The sequence below is a fragment of the Achroia grisella genome, unplaced genomic scaffold (genome assembly GCF_030625045.1).
Source record: "Achroia grisella isolate CSIRO2021 unplaced genomic scaffold, CSIRO_AGI_Agris_v1 utg970, whole genome shotgun sequence".
Lineage (NCBI taxonomy): Eukaryota > Metazoa > Arthropoda > Insecta > Lepidoptera > Pyralidae > Achroia > Achroia grisella.
The window spans coordinates 50857-71774 of record NW_026713076.1 but is presented as its reverse complement, the minus strand read 5'-3'; the positions used below and the strand labels follow the sequence as shown (position 1 = coordinate 71774).

At 42.7% G+C, this 20918-nt stretch overlaps 2 protein-coding genes across 2 annotated transcripts; both read right to left on the bottom strand.

The window, feature by feature from the left end:
* Positions 1-5419: 5419 nt before the first annotated feature.
* LOC131854125 (probable G-protein coupled receptor Mth-like 1) lies at positions 5420-11055 on the bottom strand. Its single transcript, XM_059205257.1, has 4 exons — positions 9777-11055; positions 9586-9664; positions 6581-6907; positions 5420-6187 (listed from the first exon to the last, which is right to left on the bottom strand). The coding sequence occupies exons 1-4, from the start codon at positions 10762-10764 to the stop codon at positions 5806-5808; spliced, it is 1776 nt and encodes a 591-aa protein (XP_059061240.1). The 5' UTR covers positions 10765-11055; the 3' UTR covers positions 5420-5805.
* A 3573-nt stretch (positions 11056-14628) lies between these two features.
* LOC131854142 (protein-tyrosine sulfotransferase) lies at positions 14629-20881 on the bottom strand. Its single transcript, XM_059205273.1, has 4 exons — positions 20469-20881; positions 17356-17884; positions 16391-16644; positions 14629-14827 (listed from the first exon to the last, which is right to left on the bottom strand). The coding sequence occupies exons 2-4, from the start codon at positions 17878-17880 to the stop codon at positions 14629-14631; spliced, it is 978 nt and encodes a 325-aa protein (XP_059061256.1). The 5' UTR covers positions 17881-17884; positions 20469-20881.
* Positions 20882-20918: the final 37 nt, after the last annotated feature.

Below are 20918 nucleotides of genomic sequence, written 5' to 3'. Positions count from 1 at the left end.
ACGTCATAGTAGCTTTATGCATGCGAAGTCTCAGCCCGATCGGTTTAAAATTGACAGTTTCATACAAACTTTCATGCCTTATTTTATCCCCTTGGGGGTAGAATTAATCAAAATCCTTTCTTAGCGGATGCCTACGTCATAACATCTACCTGCATGCCAAATTTCAGCCCGATCCGTCCAGTGGTTTGGGCTGTGCGTTGATAGATCACTATGTCAGTCAGTTACCTTTGAGTTATATATATTTAGATTTGACTCATCGCTTCACTGAAGGCACTCGTATCCATTTGTAAATATAAAATTCCTACTGAGCTATCGAGTTTGTCTTTATGTCTAAAGAAATCACTAGTGTCTGTCATACCTCCATCCAGATCTGGAGCGTGTGGCGCTGCTGTCGCCATCGAGTTTTACAGAATACTAAAGTACAATCTCACCGCGGATTCAGCTTTCAAATTCGTGAGGGGCCGTCCATTAATCACGTAATCTTGTTTTAAGCATTTTTTAACGTCCCCTCCCCCCCCCCACCTTGGGTGATAAGTGATGAGGTTTAAAACTACCCCCCCCCCCTTCCCACCCAACATCACGAGTATTTTTAGTATCTACAAAAATCTTAAAATTTTTAGAATATTATCTTTAAATACAGGTATAAAGTATAATCTTATTTTATTCTGAAATTAAGGCAGATTGCAGATTGTTTTTAATTGGCATAATATAAAGACCCCACTCCCCCTTGTGATATTTCGTGATTTTTGCCAACCCCCCCCCCCCTCCCCCCTTTGTCGCGTCACGTGATTAATGGATGGCCTAAGTGATGCTTACAGAATATCTCTGCGGACGGCTCCCAAGCATTTCACCGATACCTGCATTGTTGAATACGAATGAGTCACGCGTTACTCAATCGTATATGTACATGTCTCTCCACAATGACAATTATAAATATAATGGGCGAGACAATCGCCGGCCACTCACTGTCATTGGCTCGCGTATTGTTATCGAAGTTATATAACACTGTCAGACTTTACCAGGCTGATGTATTATTATTATTTTTTTTGTCCAAAAATTCTCATCTCCCCTCTTAAGGAGAGGAGATGGCAACATACCCCCGGCAGAAGCACAGTCGGCCGGAGTTCAGGGCCCCAAGGAGAGAAACCGGCGTACAATGCGGGCAGAATCTAACAGCACCGCTTTCTGCATCTTTCCCGGGAGTGAACCGCCCCGGAATCCCAACCGTCTGAGATGTTGTTCCAGACTGGTTGGGATAAGACCGTTCACCGACATAACGATTGGAATGATTTCGGTGGACATCACCCCCCACATTTCGGTCACCTCGTGAGCCAGGTCGAGATACTTTCTCTTTTTCTCAGTTTCGGCTTTCACGAGGTTCTCGTCGTGCGGTATGGTGATGTCCACCAAAAACACCCTCGAAAGTGCCCGATCCATCACCACGATATCAGGTTTGTTCGCAAGAACGGTCCTGTCCGTGATGATGGATCGGTCCCAGTAGAGCTTGACGCTGTCGCTTTCGAGGACCGGCTGGGGCTCGTACTTATAGTACGGCAACCTCTCATTCGCGAGGCCGTACTTCAGAGCTAGTTCTTGATGGAGTATTTTGGCTACCTGGTTGTGTCTGTGCAAGTACTCAGTGTTGGCAAGAGCTGAACAACCCGAAAGCACATGTCTGAGTGACTCTCCGGGATGGCGACATGCCCGACAGATGTCCTCAGTGCCATCCTTCAGAATGTGCTTTCGGTAATTGTTCGTCTTAACCACCTGATCCTGTATTGCACAGACAAAACCCTCGGTCTCTCCGAAGAGATCACCGAACTGTAGCCAGTGCACGGAGGTCTTCGTGTTGACGTACGGCCCGTGAAGGGCTTTGAAGAACCTTCCGTGCAACTCCTTCTCTTTCCATACGGCCTCCCGCTGAGAGGTACCCAGGACTTCGGGTTTTCGCCAGTCCTCTTTAGCCAGAGAAAGAGGGGTGAATCCTTTGTCACATTCTATGACCTCTCTATGCAAACCCTCGTCTCTTTTCTTCAGAAAATATGTCCTGAGACTGTCAATCTCGCGGTTGTGCATGGTCTTAACGCTTAACAAGCCTCGACCACCAGCCTTCCGCGGGATGTACAGCCTCATGACTGACGATTTCGGGTGATGCATTCTATGGAGGGTCATAGTTGTGCGGACTTTTCGATCCAGGGCTTCGAGTTCGGTTTGAGACCATCTGAGTACGCCAAAAGTGTAAAGGAGTACGGGTATGACCCAGCCGTTATATGCTCGGATCTTATTGGCACCCGACAAGGAACTTTTCAGTACTCTTGTAAGGCGCGCAAAAAATTCCTCACGGACTGACTGTTTCATATCCGTCTCCCTCACACCGATGTTTTGTGACATGCCCAGATACCGGTATGTTTCAGCCTCGGAGAGGGTTTTGATGTTGGAGGGATCTGTAACGATCCCTTCAGTTTGATTGACTCGTCCCCTCTGCACATGGAGAACCGCGCACTTGTCTATTCCGAGTGCCATCCTAACAGAGCTGCTATAATCGTTTACAATATTTAACAGCTCTGTCAGGCGTTCGACACTCGGAGCTAGTAGTTTCAAGTCATCCATGTACAGAAGGTGAGACACTCGTGTACCTCCTCTCCGATACTGAAATCCAGTCCCCGGATTCTCCAGTAAAGTACTGAGAGGATTCAGGGACAGGCAAAACCAAAGTGGACTCAAACAATCGCCCTGGAATATTCCCCTCTTAATCTCAATCCGATCAGCGGCATCCGTCAATCGCTCGCCCTGGATAGTCAGAATCGTTATTATTATTATTATTATTATTATTATTATTATTCAATTGCGACTCACACGAATAGGTGCATACTGAATTTCTAAAGATATAATAATAATTATAAAAACCCTGGACAATTAACACAAGTAGAGCTAGTGTTATGTGTACTAGACAACTGATATAAAATATATATATATATAAAAGTGTGATATATAAAATATATATAAATAATAATAATATAAAACAAAACTGTCAGAACATGGTATGTACAGCTACACACACAGATATTAAAAATCTATACATATAAATAAAATTGGAATGTCTGTTTGTAATATTGAAATAACCGGTTTTTACTACATGCATATGAATATAAATACGGTACATACACCAAAATAACATTTTTTACCATTTTTCTCTGTCTGTCTATTTCTTTCGGCTAATCTCTGAAATGGCTAGATCGATTTTGACGGGACTTTTTTGGCAGGTAGCTGATGTAATAAGGAGTAACTTAGGCTACTTTTATCTTGAGAAAGATTATTTTATTTTAGAAAAATAAAGTTAAATTCCTAGTGTGTAATATAATTTTAATAATATTGTGCTGTTTGCAGCGTACAAATATTAATTCTGGAATCCAAGCATTAATAAATATATTATAAATTCTAAACATTAGTCTGTCATCACAACTTCTTACTTTAAAAACATTATGGAATATAAAAGAATGTCTATATTTCATTAATTGTAAATATTTTATTTTAATTCTAAGCTATAAAATCGATACTATGGTTGGAATACATCACAATCACATTACCGGTAGTTATTTGTTATAAAAAATGAACCTCCGCATCAGCGACCTCAATTTCCAGCAGCGTCCGTGACAGTGAGTGACTTGTGTTGTGGGTACTAACTAGAGAACACAGCCTCGCAGCCGACACTCGGCTCGGACACCAGGATGCATGTCGCAATTCGCTGTGACGTCACACCACACACAGTCACACAAACGAACCACATGTGCAAATATATTAATTGTTAAGTAGGACGAGATATTTTTCTGTCATTGAATAGAATAGAACAGAAAATAGAAAATCATTTATTCCAATAAACTTAATTTAAGCACTTTTGGACAGTCATTTCAATGTTTTTTTTAATCTAGCGCTCATTCGGAAAGCTGTCTCATCACAAGAAGAACGAGCAACAAACTTGTATTTTGCTCTTTTAAACTATTCTTGTAAGTTCACATTTACATGTCGAAACGTGCGAATACAAACTACCAACCAGCACTAATTTATTAGGGTTAAATATAAGTATACAATAAGATTAAATCAGTCGTAGTGATAAGAGCAGACCAGTCCCTACAAGCAGCATTCGTTCACGAGTATGACGAATGAGCCAGCCATCACTGCGCTCGACTCGATATTTTAGGGAGCCCAATGACCAACAAACGTGAACAGGTATAGAATTGCGATTTGGATTAGTAAGTATCTTAAATCCATATAAAGTAGACATAGATATAGATATATGTAACAATATTGATATCGGTCTGCGGAGGGAAGAAATATAATGTAGGTACTCGTATATAAAAATTCTTTCGGCAGTGATATAGATAACCTCTGTCGCGGATGCCGCGTCATTAAATCATTATTATCCACCAAAAATATGTGGTCATCATCATAAAGTGAATACTTTCAATAATAATATAATAATAATAATAATAATAATAATCTCAGGACAATTCACACAGCGCCATCTAGACCCAACTTAAGCTAGCAGAAGCTTGTGTTATGGGTACTAGATAACCGATACATATATATAGATATTTTTTTTTGTAAATACATACATTATATACATATAAAACACCCAGACCAATACAAACAAACATACTCATGAATACAAATGTTTGTGCCGTGCGAAGAATTGAACCCGCGACCATCGGACGTAAAGCGGTGTGCTAAACCGCTGGACCATCGAAGCCGTCAATAGGTAGGTATTCATTCAATATGTTGAATACTTTATAGCGTATCATAAGTCGAATGAGTCCATTCGATGGTATGGCGACGGTCACTTCGTCGTTGCCACCAAGAATGTGGCGCGTCACTGCGGACGTGACGGTCGTCGCACGTCGTTCACGCAAGGACGTGCGCCGTGCTGCGAGCTTACGTAACACAAGAGAAAGCGCAACCGGACCGTCGAGGTGGCCGCCAGGGAGGCGGTGAGGGGGGGGGGGGGAGGGGGGAGTGTAACCACTCGCTGGCGATGTAGGCACGCGGACATAGCACATACACACAGCAATGTCAGGTGTGTAATGCAGCCGAGAAAGTGGCCGCGCGGCCCACCCTGCCAACAAAAGATATAAACGCGCGCCGCGCGCTGCCTGCGGGCCCGTGGCCGCCACCTGACACACGACAGAATTTTTATCAGACTACTCTAATGCTGTTGGCCGCAGCTGGCCTTTACAGCTTCACCGACGATAGGGGGCGCGTGCAGATGACACTCCAAACCAAAGGAAGTTGGAGTGGCTGAATGCCAACTTTCGTCTGACGGATACGACTTTAGTTTTAGGGTACGGATACCCGTTTGAATTTGACGGGGGATCGATTGCAGGGGACACAGGATAGCGGGAGCAATAAAACATATACAGTTCATCATAAAATTTTATTTAACAGCCAATCGAACGGGCAAGAGCGAACATCTGGTCGACATCTAGACGGAGTACTCGCGGAGCGTGCGCCACTACTTACAGTACTTAGTCACTAATTAATTACACAATTTGTTTCACCGGAGCACACGATGTCGCTTCACGAACACAACAAACGATCAGTAGAGCCTCTCATAGCGACCGACGGACGGTCTCACCGTCCTCGTCCTCGTCCTCGTAGATACGACCACTATCTACCGTTTACACACAATCATACGACACTGTAATCGTAATCGTTAGACGCAAATACAAAAATAATACTGTAGAATAAATACACGTATAACATACGAAGAGTACATTAAAGCTGTATCTTGTGCCTGGGCGGCTACACTGCTCAGCACACGGTCTCCATGGGGATGGCGGGGGGCGCGGCGGGGGCGGCGGCGGCGGGGGCTGCGGGCGCGGCGGTGGTGTGCGTGAGCGACTCCCCGCAGGACGGCAGGTGCGTGGAGGAGTGCGTGGCGCGCGCGGCGGGCCCGCCCCCCCCGCGGCCGCCCCCGCAGCAGCAGCGCGCCGCCGCGCACCGCCGCAGCGCGGCCCACGCGTGCGGCTGGCAGCCCACCACCAGGAATATGAACACGCCCTGCAGCGCGTTCAGCAGGTCCGTCGCGTACCACACGTAGTCGGGCCCGCCGGCCGCCCACGACACCACGTCCGCGCCCCACGTCACGCCCATCACCACCACCAACTTGGCGCACACGCGGCCCAGCGCCGCCCTGCAAACCACGCGTCGGAATCATTCACACGCTCCAAATTATTACACGTACGTAAGTACGTACGGTACGTCAGATAGCACCCGAGTCCGTGGGTATGCAAGAGAAAGTTGGCTTGTAATATGAATTACGTTCTGAACACGGCCATCCCATTCACATGGAGATCGAAATTATGACGAACCAAACCAAAGTTTGAACCCCTAGCGATGCCCTCAGACTGACGTAGTGTGTCTTTAGCCGGTCCATAAGTTCTAGGAGAGAACTTTGCATTCGCCCCTTTTTTCATAAATTGAAGCTGTAAAACCTAGCTAGAGCCAACGGCATCAGAATAGTTGGATCGAAAAAACTGCCATCGTAAGATGAGCAAAGTCGGAACCAATTAAGAGGACAATGTACCTCTCCGAAGTCGATTTGACTTCGTCGCGCCGCCACAGGCCGCACGTGAGCTGTCGCGTAGTGGATATGAACAGGGCCAAATTGACGAGCAGCAGCACGCCCACGGGCCCGAAGAAGTAGACGAGGATCTCCATGTCGCCGTAGAACCAGCAGCGCTGGACGGCGAAGCGCGGGCGCAGGAAGGGCGCGGCGCCGGCCCCGGGCGGCAGCTGGTCGAGCAGCGCGGCCGCGCCCGCCAGCGCCAGGGGCCCGCCCCACGCGTACAGCATGTACACGCGCAGCCGCCACGCCTCCTGCCCGCGCTCCAGGCTCGTCGGCCGGAAGTCCCTGCGACACACCGCCCGTCACTACCGCACCTCACCGCACTTCATCCCACGCCGCGGCGCCGCCACACGAGGCCCACATACTAACACTCCCTCTGTTGGGCGCACACGCTCTAGCCACATGGGAGAATATCGCTAACAGGGGGAAAGTGATTGTTAGTAATACTAGAAATGTACAATGTCAGGTTGACCCCACGCGGTACTCCATGGAAACCATCGTGATAAATTCTTGGTGAATTTGTCACAATGGGCGAGCTGACCTGACCTCATGCTCATCTCATCACCCCCACTGGTGCCCCGCCAAGCTAAACCGTTTGCGCAAGCGGGTGCAGTCCATTAGCATTCATAAAAAATATCGCTAACATTAGCCTGCTATCAAATTCAAAAATCATATATTCATGTAGGACATTTTAGCCGCTTAAGAACGTCAAATTTTTCCATTCTAATTTTAATTTTTTCCCTACCGTCCAGGTCGGTCTATAGATCCAATTGAGAAGAACTGGCAATGAACTCAATTCAATTACTATTATTTTAAAGGCAGTTTATTTACAATGCGTATTAGGTTATCATCACGTCCGACAGGGGGCTTAACAAATATAATATCGGACATTCCTCCTAATGCTTGTGTTTTGCTTTGTATCCTCCGTTTCTATTTTTTGGTTACTGCGTATTAATACAATCACTATATATCATCATCATCATCGCAGCCCAGAAGACGTCCACTGCTGGGCGTAGGCCAGATATATATCATAATACGACCAAATTACAAAGTTATAATCGCCAACCTGAAATCTTCTATTACGTTCTTTTTAAATAGAGCAGGTAGTGATTACATAGCTAATTACAACATAATTCATTTTTAATTGCAATTTACGTTATATTGTCATATTTATATTGTGATTAATTTAATGTTAACTGACTATTCATGTATAAAGACAACTTCTAGCATATAATTTCCTGTGATTGATCGTCATCAAGCACTGCTGTCAATTGATGGGCTAGCTCTTGTAAGTGTAATATTACACGCCTGCTACCTGCTACTACATACAAAGTAATAAAACTGTAGGGGGTTTAAACTACTCCAAAATGTAATGCATGTAACAGGAATCTGATTTCAATAATATTTAAAAATAAGCATTTAGACCTAAACATTATATTTTTAAATTATAAGTTGCACTTTAAATAATACTAGTACAAATAAATTTAAAATGCAATAAAACTATACATTCATTATTAAGTTAATAAACGTTCCTGTGTTTTCACAATGTCAAGTACATACTCGTACCTAAGGTAAGGAACCTAATATAATATTCGGACATAGCATAGGTACTACTGCATACAATGATTGAGTTTCGTAATATCTCATTATTTTCCTAATTTCACATTTCGTTTAAAAGTAGAATTTCACAAATGTCAATCAATAATTTGAATGGGTATTACTGGATCCACTAACTCGACTCGTGCGTCCTTGTGGCAACACAAGGCTGATTCATTAAACCTGTTTTACGGCTGTTTAGTATTCACAAAGAAATGAGTGTACATAGCTATCGCTACAGATACAGAGAGCGCATGCTATCCGTGTCGTTATTTACTTGATTGGCAATACTTTCTACTCAAATAGGCACCTACATACCTCGACAATAGAATTACAACATGGAATGTAATTTGCTTACGCGCTACATTAATATAACAATCGCAAGCAAAACATGATTGAAGTATTAACGATAAGTTATTAATACAAAACAGGTCAGTTCTTGTCAGTTCTTCTCATCTCGGAATCATTCCGAACCGACAGTAGATTTGACATATCATAAGAGTCTGTAATATGTAGGTCACATGAATAATGATATTTTGAATTTGAATTTGAAATTTGGTCAATAATACGTATATGACAGGCCATGCGCCTGGTGAAGAAAAAAATTACAGTGGAGGTCTTACAAGTATTTAGATGCAAATGTACGCGTCATTATGAGGAGGCATGCAAATTACAATTTCTTAATGACGTACAAAATAATAAATATTAAATAATTCAATGTTAAGTAAGTATGTCAATTCACATATTTAGTAACAACATTTTTTACACAAGTGACTCGTGTTATTCTATTTTAAACCTATTTAATGACACCTCTCTAATTGCCAGCGGCATTTTGTTATATATTTGTATGGGAGTTAATTTCAAGTTGGTTATATACGGACGGACGCATTCCTGACTTAGTTTAACCTTTGTGTAAAACTACTATTCTTTATACTAAAGGAACAAAGCATATCACAGCTCCGAAGGGAGCGGCGCTAAAAGTAAAACATTGTACCGGTGAGATGATAGCAGACTAATAGAAATAGTCTTTTTTTTATTGTTCTGCCACTCATTTGGAAAGTAGATTTAGCACAAGAATGCGAGAAACTTGCCCGATCTCTTTAAAACAAATCACATTCAACGATACTTGTTACATTTAAAGTTTTATATGTGCGTAACAATATAATTGTTGATGTCATTAAAACATACATATATTGTTGTCAGTCAATAGTTGATATACAATTCAGTTATATTCCATTACAATTGTCTAGTTTATGTTTAGGGAAACAAAAGATTTAAACGAGATTTACCCGCCTGTGGCTTCTGATTAATGGAATTAGTTTTGGTATTTGATCATTTTGATTCCGATTACATTAAACCTCACTCACCTAAAGGTCCACCAGATGTTGAAACACATCGTGTTGAGCCAGAAGAACGCCGACAGGAACAGGAAGTGCATACACACCGCTGCTCCATACCATGCAAGACAAAACGAGCCAATGTAAGGGACGCACAGAAATACGGAGTTTACGCAAACGGAGCACTTTAGCCGTATTCGCAACTGACATGCTACACTCACCGAGAGCGCGACATAGTGTCGGAGGCACTTTGTCCCCGGCCAGCTGCGTGGCGGCGAGCAGCACGTCACCCAGCATCAGCGCGGCCACGTAGTGTGTCTGGCAGCGCCAGTGCAGCGCGTGGTGCGCCGCCGGCAGCGCGAAGCCAGCGGCCAGGGTCGCCGCCAGGAACGCCGCGCCCACGGCCAGCCCGGCGCCGTACAGCGCGTGCCGCGTCGCCTGCGACGGCCGAGTGGCCCGCGCCGCCGCTTCGCACGCCAGTATTCTCGATTCCTCCTCGTCAGCCACGGCTTCCGCACACCATGCTCCCGCTGCCAGAGTTTCTCCTTGCGCTAGCTGAAGGCCTCCTTCCGTGTCCAGGGTCGCCCCTCGTAGTGCTCCCGCTACCGCATAACGTAAACCTTCCGAGCACGCCGGCCACCCGCTCCCCACCGCGGTGCCGTTAGCCAGGACTCTCAACTCGGCCAGGGTCTCCGCCGCGCGGCGCTCGTCATCGATGCATCTGATTCCATCGAACGTCCTGTTTCCTGGACAACATTTGGACGGCAGATGGGGAGCGTAGTCGAGGCAAACGAGCGCAGCGGTCGCATCGGCGCAGTAGACTTTGGTGGAGAGTGCGAGAGCCGCACTACGCAGCCACAGCGAGCCGTTGTTGGCGAGGAGCGCGTACGGCGCCGCATGCTCGGGCAGCACGCGCACCTTCTCGCAGTCGGGCACGACCCCGTACGCTAGGTGCCAGTGAGCCGGCAGCCGCACCATGAACGATCCTCTCGCCGGTGCATAGATGCGAGGCGTCCAGGGGATCCTTCCGTCGACATTCTGGCACGATTTGATAGCATCTACAGGCGACAGCACTTGTGTTAACAAAACCTCCTGTCCCAATTCTTGGCCGACCGGACAGCAGAAAGGTACGTCCAGTAGTGGTGGTTGCACTCCCCCGGCCGCCGTCCACCACACGCTCACCACGGCCAGAGTTACCGTCCCGAACATCACTCGGCCGGATCGCGCTCACCGACCACAGTCCAACGGTAAACCGCACAGCATCTCGTCAATAGTACAGCATCGTGAACACTTCGCTATTATGAATAATTTTTAATGACCGAATGCCGTTTGTTTAACTTGTTACATTTAATGTCGTGACATAAACCCGCGAGCCGCGGAATAGACATGTTAGCGTGAGACGAGGAACGAATGAACACGTGCGTAAAAGCTCAAATCGTCGGCGACACAAGTTTCCTCCCCGAGAGCAAACACGGCACTGGTTGCTCGGCGGCGAGTGGCGGACGGCGGCGGTGCGCCCCGCCAGCCGCCGCGCCCGGCCCGGCCGCCCCACACCTGACTGCTCCGCCGCCAACACTCACACGCCCGCCGCCATGACAATGCAATCGTTGCATACTGCACGCTGCACGCTGCATGCGACGATACTGCACGGGTACGTGTACACTGTACACACTGCGAGCTCTACTAATATTTATTATTACTAGATATGAGCCGAGACTTTGTCGGTCTGTGACATCAGATAATGTTAAGTGACAGCGTGATCGTGACACATTCACTAATTGGGATGTACCCCATACGATAGATATAACTTTCTCAATATCAAATACCACGACTTTTTAAAGCATGAATAAGTAGTACATATTGTACTACTTGTAACATTGTATTCTGCAAATAAATAAATATATATTAGGTAAAAGTACATATTTAACGGGGCCATTAAAATATAAATTTCTGATTAAAATATAACCGTCTACATTAATAGAAGCTTTATACATCAAATAAAAGATTTATAAAAATCATAGAATATTCTGTTAAATGCAGAGAAAAGCTACAATGAATATATAACAACATATATTTATGTAGAGAACCTGAATACTATGTATACATATATTGTAGATTATAGCGTTGATACACGTACAAGTTACTTATGTATTATTGTTCAGTTTCAGATACAGACGATACAGTGCATAAAATTTTATTATATTATATGAAAGGAGCAGACACCGCGCCGACCCTAATAACAGTTAAAGCAATGATGCCTTTTATATATATAATAATATTTAATATCTGTCTGTCCGGCCCCGTGGGAAATATTGATACTCTTTGTTTCTGGATCTCTGTGCGACCCGACCCCTCTGTTCCGTTCTGTGTGTGCGACCAACACAGGAGTGGAACATAACTACAAAATAACTAATAGAATAAATAACTATGATATTATATTTAAAAAATGTATTGATATAATATTATATAAATAACTCTGCTCTAAACTCTTCCAACAACAAATAGAAACGTTGTACAGCAATCGTGTATTGAGCCGTTCTCACAAATCCACATGCCTACTTAGAATAGGTATTGTATTAGCAGGTAATATTTAAAATTACCCATTCTTTATCATTGTACTGATTTGTATGCGAAATTCCATAGCGTATACCTTTCTTCCTCATTCTGAATGAATACACTGTCACAAAGAAAACCTGTTAATTGCAAAACTGATAATTCACACTCTGCCTGAATAGCAAATGTTTAAAAAAAAACTTACGAATACGCATAACAGGTGACAATAATAAAACATAGGCCAGAAGGTTGTTGCCACAAAGTAAGTGACAGATATTACCTAAAATAATAAAAAAAAGTAGCAAATGTTTATTAAACATGGAAGGGACAGATTTTTCGGATAATTAGGTCCCTATCTTTTTATTTCGTTTCATTTTGCGTTTCAAACAACTTTTAGGTCTGTATAATCCTGCCTGATGAAATTACGCTTCGCTCTAATTTATAACAATGAAAATGTTTGCTCCCATCGTGGTATAATAAATATGAATTTCCATTAAAAAAATATAATATAATAACTAAAATATATTATTAAATGGAGTCCCTTTAGGCAAAATTCCGAAGATACTGGCAGTTTTCCCCTTTGAATGGCTAGACTAATTCTTTGTCCGAGGTAGCTGCCAGCTCTTCGGTCTCCTGTGACGTCGACTAAACTTTTTGCTATTTCCCTAAAAAGCCTTATAGCGCGATTTCCATTTGATATAAGTTCTCTATTTACGTGGATAAAGTCTCTGGTTTGATTCCGGTGTGGTTGTTATAAATGAAATAGTTTTGAATATAATAAGATATACCTATTGTATGGAATTTTATAAAATACTACTACGTTTAAGTTTTTGTAGACAAATGGCTTATTTTATATATAATACAAATATTATGAGTATTATACTGTACAGCTGTTAGTGAATTATAATTTGCTTATTTTCAACCCGTGGTGCCATCTAGTATTCTCGTACGTGAACCGTATGTAGAACCTTCAGCGTTTTATTGTAGTTGTAGTTAAGCTTAGCAGTTATCGTTTAGAAATTCGTAGTGAATAACATAGATGGCGCTTACATTATAATTCAAACGTCACAGAATTTAAAATGAATACTTAATTGAAGATTCATATTAAAATTATAGACACTATTATGTTGCAAACTATACAGAATTTTAAAATCATGTAAAATGTAAGAGGTAAATGCGTTCTATCCAAAATGGCACATAAGTCCAGTGTAACAACGTCTATATTTGTTTACTTTTTTACTTCATTTCCTTATTGAACAATATCTTGGATAAATTTCAATGATGACTTATTTGTTACCGTTTTAAAGTGATTATAGCTATGGCTATTGTATAATTATTATACACTACTAAACCTTACGTAAATTGGGGAGGAGGGAAGTTATATGATGCTACGTAGGACTTCTCGATTGTAGAGGCGGTAGTGTTAGTACTTGTGGCGAATCTACTATCATCGTGCGGCAACACCGTTGCCTAGTTACGATGCGACAGCAAAAATAACAAGTTGTGATTCGAGACCGAATCACTTTCTTGTACATACATATATATCCATTGTAAATACTTTTAATTATTATAAATATGTGCATAGCTAATTCGGATTCATCATTCCATCTCCTCCTTTCCTGCTGCTGCCACCATACATTGAACACATTACTAATACACATAATAGCGGCCACATCTTACCCGCTAAATACTAAACAGTATTAAACTGTTTCCTAAATTGCCAGTTTTATTGGTTCTATCGTCCTACCAGACGCATAGAAAGTGTATATTGGGTAACAACGGTGTATATAATTTCATATCAAATTCGTTAATTTGCGAAACTAATTTTGACGCATATTGTTCGTTGGTCACACTTAGTATGGTTCTCTGAATAATATAAATAAATTTCAAGTTTATTAAATTAACGTAAGTTCATTCATAAAATAATATAGTTTAGGGGGGTCCGGCGGGGGGTTGGAACCATACTAAGTGTCTGGCAATGAGCAGCGCAAGTTATAATACTGCTACGAATAATATATGAAAAAATAGAGTTTCTTAAAATAATGAATTTAGTATGAAAATTTTTACACCTTTATTACCTGTTATCTGCCAAAGGAACCACGAGCCAGGTGTGATGTGTGGGGATCGTTCCTACCTGTGTTGGGGACACACATTTACTAATAAGACGTATGTCTGGACACCGTGGGCTGTTGCTCTACTAGGTTACTGTCACCCAGATGTTAAATTAATATATTTCCCATATTTTTTTGAATTAATTTTTGTATAATGTACCAGCATGTCGGGGTGAGGGGGATTGTTAGTAACGTGAGCTTGTGAACTCATCGGTACCAGTGTACCCTCCCTGTCAACCGCCATAAGGTTTCCCCTGGAAACGATCCTTGCAAATTCTTAGTGAAACGACGGTTCCGTTCAGCAATGGGAGTTAAAATTCGGCTTCGCGAGTTCGATGACCGTTTAATTTACTCGAGGACAGGTGCGAATGAAAAGCAGCGATGTAACAGTGATAATTCATTTATTCTGCTACGGGGGCTGCGGCGCGGCGGAGGCGGCGGGCGGGGCGCGGGGCGGGGGGTTGGCCCACGGGTCGTAGCCCAGCACCGACAGCATCGGCGCCAGCTCCGACATGTCGGCGCGGACGTCGCTGGGGATCTGCCCGACCCACTTGTCCAGCGCGTCCAGGTTCACGGGCCGCACCACCTGGTCCGACGACCGCTCCACGCTGCGACACACCACCACCACCACCATCATCATCATCATCATCACCACCACCACCACCGTTGAGACTGCTGAGTCACCACGAGCGGTGATATAATACACACCGAATCAGTACAGATCGGGTGTTCATTATATCGCGGCATTGGGATTGACGTTTTTTAATTTTATTTTCTCATTGCTTTCTTGATTTAATTGATTGATTTTAGAAATATGAAAGCGTAGCGGTTTTTGTATTAATTGCCGCATGCATTCTCATGTAAAATGTGAATACTATAACTATCAGATGACAATTGTGAGTAGCTTTGACGTAAAATATGGTCGAGCGCAGTGATGGCTGGCTCATCCGTCATACTCGTGAACGGGTGCTGCTTGTAGGGACTGGTCTGCTCTAATCACTATGACTGATTTCCTATTATTAATTGTTTAACCAGTTGGTTATGTATTCAATTTTTTTTTTCTTTTTGAGTATTTAATTGAATTAGTGCTAATTGGTGGTTTGTATTCACACACTTAAACTTAAAAATGTAAAGTAATAATAAAATTATTTAAAAGAGCAACACGCAAGTTTCTTGCTCGTTCTTCTTGTGATGAGACAGCTTTCCGAACGAGCGGTAGATTAAAAAAATGTAATGACTATTCAAAAGTGCTTCAATTAAATTTATTTGAATAAATGATTTTCTATTTCTTATTTCTATTTCTATTTAAGCAATATGAGTTTTTTTCTCTTTATTTATTTAGGAGCTTAGAATCACAATAGTGACCGTGTTAGCTCCCTGTTAGCTTCTTAATTAATTACACACTTACATATTTTACATCTATACAAAAAAAACCTTTCTATTCTCCTATCTGGCAGATGTTTTGAGTTTCTGAACTGATGACAGAGTGTACCTACACCCCAACAGGAGGACCTACTCCTCAACATTACTGCTAAATATATAAAAGAGCAACGCACAAGTTACTTGCTCATTCTTCTTGTGATAATTCTACGTTCCGAATGAGTGATAGAATAAATAAATATGAGTATTCAAAAGTGTTTATATTAAGTTTACTTGATTATTTCTATTTCATAATATCGCTTTAAGCGGTTAGGTAGATACCAAGGCGCTTTTTATATACAAAATATATGATTACTATTTGTGCCCGTGGTTTCATCCGCATTAAATTTCAATATATAAAGTTTATACAAAAATATTAATTATATAAATTTTATACTGTAATATTTCATCAAAATCCGTTCAGTAGTTTTTGCGTGACAGAGTAACAAACATCCGTCCATACTCACAAACTTTCTCGTTTATAATATTATTAATAAGATTATGATGTTTAGTCACCAATTATTTACTTTTATTTATATATTTAAACTTTAATGCACAAATAGAATAATAAATGTATATATGTCGAACTAATATTGACTTTCAAGAGTCGCGTGCCGAGACTTTTTTAAATTTGGTAAATGACCAAAATTAATCAAGTTATAAGAATGAGGCCCTGCTAAACTAGACACTAGAGTACTAGACACATTCCTGTATGTCTGTCTGTGTGTGTGTGTGTGTGTGTGTGTACGTACTTGGAGAGGGCGACCCCGTTGGGCTGGTTGATGTACCGCTCGTGGTGCAGCACGGCGTCGTCCCAGGGCAGCTCCAGGAACGACAGCACGCGCCGCAGCGTCACCTCCGGCGCCTGCACCAGCGACTCGTACCGCACCATCAGGCACTTGGAGGGGCCCATCGTTTTGCACTGCTGGTACATCAGCTCCACGGCGTGATTCCACTTAGTCAAACACTGACGGTAGCTGGTCAAGTCGAATCCCGTAATAGTCACCTACGCACCACACCATTACACTATCATTAGTACAAAACATTATCACGAACATGTGCTGGTTGTTCGTTTTATGGTTATTTCATGGATACACAGGGCGTAGTAATAACCTGCATGCACTAGCTATGTACAGTGTACAGTACACACACCCACATGTATTATATAATACATTGAGACAATGACTTTTTATCACCGTCTAACACTGACCACAAGACTGTCAAACGGACCGATAAATAGACAGACAAACAGTTTTGATATCGTATTATGAATGTACAAAATGTGTGGAATAGGTTTTTCCGTATATCCTGGACATTATAGATATCAACTGGCGTTGTCAGACGTCCCACATTTTAAGCTTAGTTTAAGATGTCCCGATGGGACTGACTCTGTCCCGTATTCGAATCGTGCTCCGTTTTTTATTATTAAATTTAATTTAAAGATAATTTGTCCCGGTTAACTAAAATCCCGTATTTTTTTGTCTATTTAAGAGTTTGGCCCTTATAGACTGAAAAAAAAATCTAGCAACTCTAATGCCAACTGATGTTGACTCCGCACTACCTCAACAAGTATAATATGATATGATTGCAGCAGACACGCACTAGGAATACACACGTGAGTGCAGCTGTTGTTACATGTTACTGTATTGACCATCCATGAGATGCGCTATAGAAATATATTGTTAAGAGTTAACCCGTTTACATAGATAAAACTGACCTTCCTGGTTATGATCGAGTGCACGGTGGCGCGGCCGTCGCGCACCATGAACAAGAACTTGGCATTGGGGAAGAGTTCGAGGACGTAGGTGCCCATCTTGAGCACCAGCGGGTCCTTGTTGCAGAGGCGCGGCGCGGGCTCGCCGTGGCGCACGATCACCTCGAGGCAGAAGGCGGCGATGGCGTTGTCCAGCACCGCCTTGGAGACGCCGGCCTGCTCGAGGCGCACGCTCTCCTTCTGCGAGCGCGTCCAGTGCTGCCGCATCTGCAGGATGCGCGGCACCACGCGCGTCTCCTGGCCGCAGCGCACGTCGGGGTGCGCGTCCAGCATCGCGCGCATCAGAGTCGTGCCCGAGCGCGGCACGCCGCCGATGAAGATCAGCGGCAGCTCCCGGCCGGCCACCGCGCCCCCGCCCGCCCCCGCGCCCGCCCCCGGCCCCGCGCCCGCCCCCCGGCCGCGCCACGCCCACGTCACCAGCACCACCGCCGCCAGCGCCGCCGCCGCGCGCCACCGCGCCCGCGCCATGCGCCTGCACACCGCACACACTTACCCACCGCACACACACACACACTCGGCACGCGCACACACACACCGACCGCACACACGCACACACTCGGCACGCGCACACACTCACCGACCGCACACACGCACACACTCGGCACGCGCACACACTCACCGACCGCACACACGCACACACTCGGCACGCGCACACACTCACCGACCGCACACACGCACACACTCGGCACGCGCACACACACACCGACCGCACACACGCACACACTCGGCACGCGCACACACTCACCGACCGCACACACGCACACACTCGGCACGCGCACACACGCACCGACCGCACCCACGCACACACTCGGCACGCGCACACACACACCGACCGCACACACGCACACACTCGGCACGCGCACACACACACCGACCGCTCACCCGCACACTCGGCACGCGCACACACACACCGACCGCACACACGCACACACTCGGCACGCGCACACACACACCGACCGCACACACGCACACACTCGGCACGCGCACACACTCACCGACCGCACACACGCACACACTCGGCACGCGCACACACACACCGACCGCACACACGCAGCGCCCGCCACGGACCCGCGGTCCGGGGGACGCTTGTTCCACAACGACCAAAAGAAACTACAGCGATACAAATAATTTCCAAGCTAAATTATTTCTAGTAGAAATATTAGGAACTAGAAATAATAGTAAATGTTATGACAACAACTGACATTGGTATGAAATTTAAGACAAAGTGGGTCCTTGAACTTTCCATGGCATCTATTTCTGACTCAGAATATTTCTTATTTAAAAACCATGGAATTGACAGTCAATATAAATTATAAAGTGAGTACTCTTGTCTGTTTATTATCAAGGAATAGAAATGGTTCTTGATGGCTGCACAGTGCATAAAGTTATCAAAGTATGGGGAGAACTGAACTTGTAATTCAATGCAGTATTATAACACTTATTATTTTATAACAAATGTGACGAATTCATTTCAGTAAAAACATTCAATTATTCGATAAAAATTCGATAAAAAATCACTATTTTTATTTGATATTTTGGATAAAAACCATTATTGATGATTTTTTAATTCCCTCGAGTGGTGGCAGTTAGTTGATCACCTGACTGTTAAGACCCAAAAGACCCAAGAGTCCACTCAAGAGCATTATTTTCTGCTAGTACTCCACAGACACATCAACTCTAGATAGTTGTTGTGGAAAAATGGCACTGCTATCTCCACAGCAGAACTCAGTGGAGCCCTTACCATCTTTCTTCTAAGAGCACCAACAATTTATACCATTAAATAAACATATATTCATAAAAACTCATAACATTATAAATGTAATTATAGAATCACCCATAATGTTTATGTTTTATGTACAGATAGCAATTAATGGTATTTTTATTATGTTTAGAGAGATGTATATAATATAGTTTGATTAAATTGTTCTGTTTGTAGATTTTATAAAATAGATAAAAACCAGCACTGCAGTGAACATACAGCCGAGTGTAATGTATAGTGAATATGAGAGAAAAGCATTTTGTAAAATAGACAAGCAATGGGTAAAATACTTTTGATGTTATTGATATATAAATTATATATTAAATATATAAATTGTCCCAAATATGTTTACCCTTTTGATTTTTTTAAAATACAATAAGTATCAGATAACAACAATGTAATACTAACACATTATGAGCGAGACAAGTGTTTCTACCCGTTCCGAGTACTGCAACTCAAAAAGTACTAGAACTCATTCAGCACATTGCAGTTAATGGTTAAGGTATTAGTACCTGTTTAAAATAAGTCATTTTAAGTGATGCAAGGGAAAAAATATATAATATATATATTTATTAATACAGGCACAATTACCTGCCCCACTCATAATGTGCCAATAACAAATGGTAAACTTGTTAGGATATAGTTATGTATGACACAGATGAGTTGACTTACAATTTACCTCATACTGTACAATTAAATATAATAAAATATTGCTAATGATGAATTAATAGAACAATGCTAATGGGGACAATGGAGTCAATGACGTCACCACACTGATAACAAGTATACCCTACTGATGACATTAAGAAGTTACAACCCGTATTATTAATGGACTTACAACAGTTCTAGCACTTCTTGTTACGACCAAAACAGACCCTGTAACAATTATATGTAAAAATCACTAACACACTGGGAGTCGGCTGACAGTTCCAAGCTCGTCAGTATCCACACCCTCCTCCACCCCCCCTCACTACTAACTACGACCATGGCTCCCACCACATTTGTGGCCAGCCCTCTGTACACTCATTCAAATTGTAACACAATAGCTATATAGCTGTATAATTAATAGGTAGATGGGAAGTAACCTAAACATTTATTACATTTTCAGTTGTTTGCTAGATTATTCAGAAAATACTTTGGTAAAGTTTTCAATTCATGTATGTTTTGATTATAATAATAAATTTCGATTATGATTTGAACGCACATAACAAAATCAATAAAAATTTACAATCGTAACTGTAATCGTCCAAGTGGTAATTTAGGTTAACACTTTTTGTTTGCACTCTCTAATACATACCTACATTAAATCAACTCTATGCAAAGTAATAACTGCTCCCTTTGTGCCAACACATCTCTTTTAATCACTACACTTGACTCACACCACTAGATGTACCGAAATCGAATTGAATTATTTATAAATTGACTAGCAAAATATTGTGCACTTGCGGTAAAATTGTTACAAATGTAAATTTTATATCACTACAGAAATAGTAACATTACAAACCGAGACAACTTCAAGGATATCTGTTATAAAATATATGTTAGATATTTTTTAATGCGTCAATAATACAATAAATATAGAAATAATTGATGAGTATATTGAGAATTGCTTGGTTTAATTGTGTGTTTCGGTGTATATTAAAGTAAAACACAACAATTTCGTTCTGTTGAACAGTGAGTTGTCACCACAGCACAGATCAGACATATTTATATGTCACTATCAGTTTGAGTTGGATGTAAGCAGTAT

Excerpts from the sequence above, each read along its gene's own strand:
- LOC131854142 (XM_059205273.1), bottom strand. The coding sequence starts at position 17,880 with ATGGCGCGGGCGCGGTGGCGCGCGGCGGCGGCGCTGGCGGCGGTGGTG. Across the intron at positions 16,645-17,355 it reads ACTCGATCATAACCAGGAAG|GTGACTATTACGGGATTCGA; the intron begins GTCAGTTTTATC and ends TGTGGTGCGTAG. Across the intron at positions 14,828-16,390 it reads AACGGGGTCGCCCTCTCCAA|CGTGGAGCGGTCGTCGGACC; the intron begins GTACGTACACAC and ends GGTGTGTCGCAG.
- LOC131854125 (XM_059205257.1), bottom strand. The coding sequence starts at position 10,764 with ATGTTCGGGACGGTAACTCTGGCCGTGGTGAGCGTGTGGTGGACGGCG. Across the intron at positions 9,665-9,776 it reads GACACTATGTCGCGCTCTCG|CGGTGTGTATGCACTTCCTG; the intron begins GTGAGTGTAGCA and ends GGTATGGAGCAG. Across the intron at positions 6,188-6,580 it reads GTCAAATCGACTTCGGAGAG|GGCGGCGCTGGGCCGCGTGT; the intron begins GTACATTGTCCT and ends CGTGGTTTGCAG.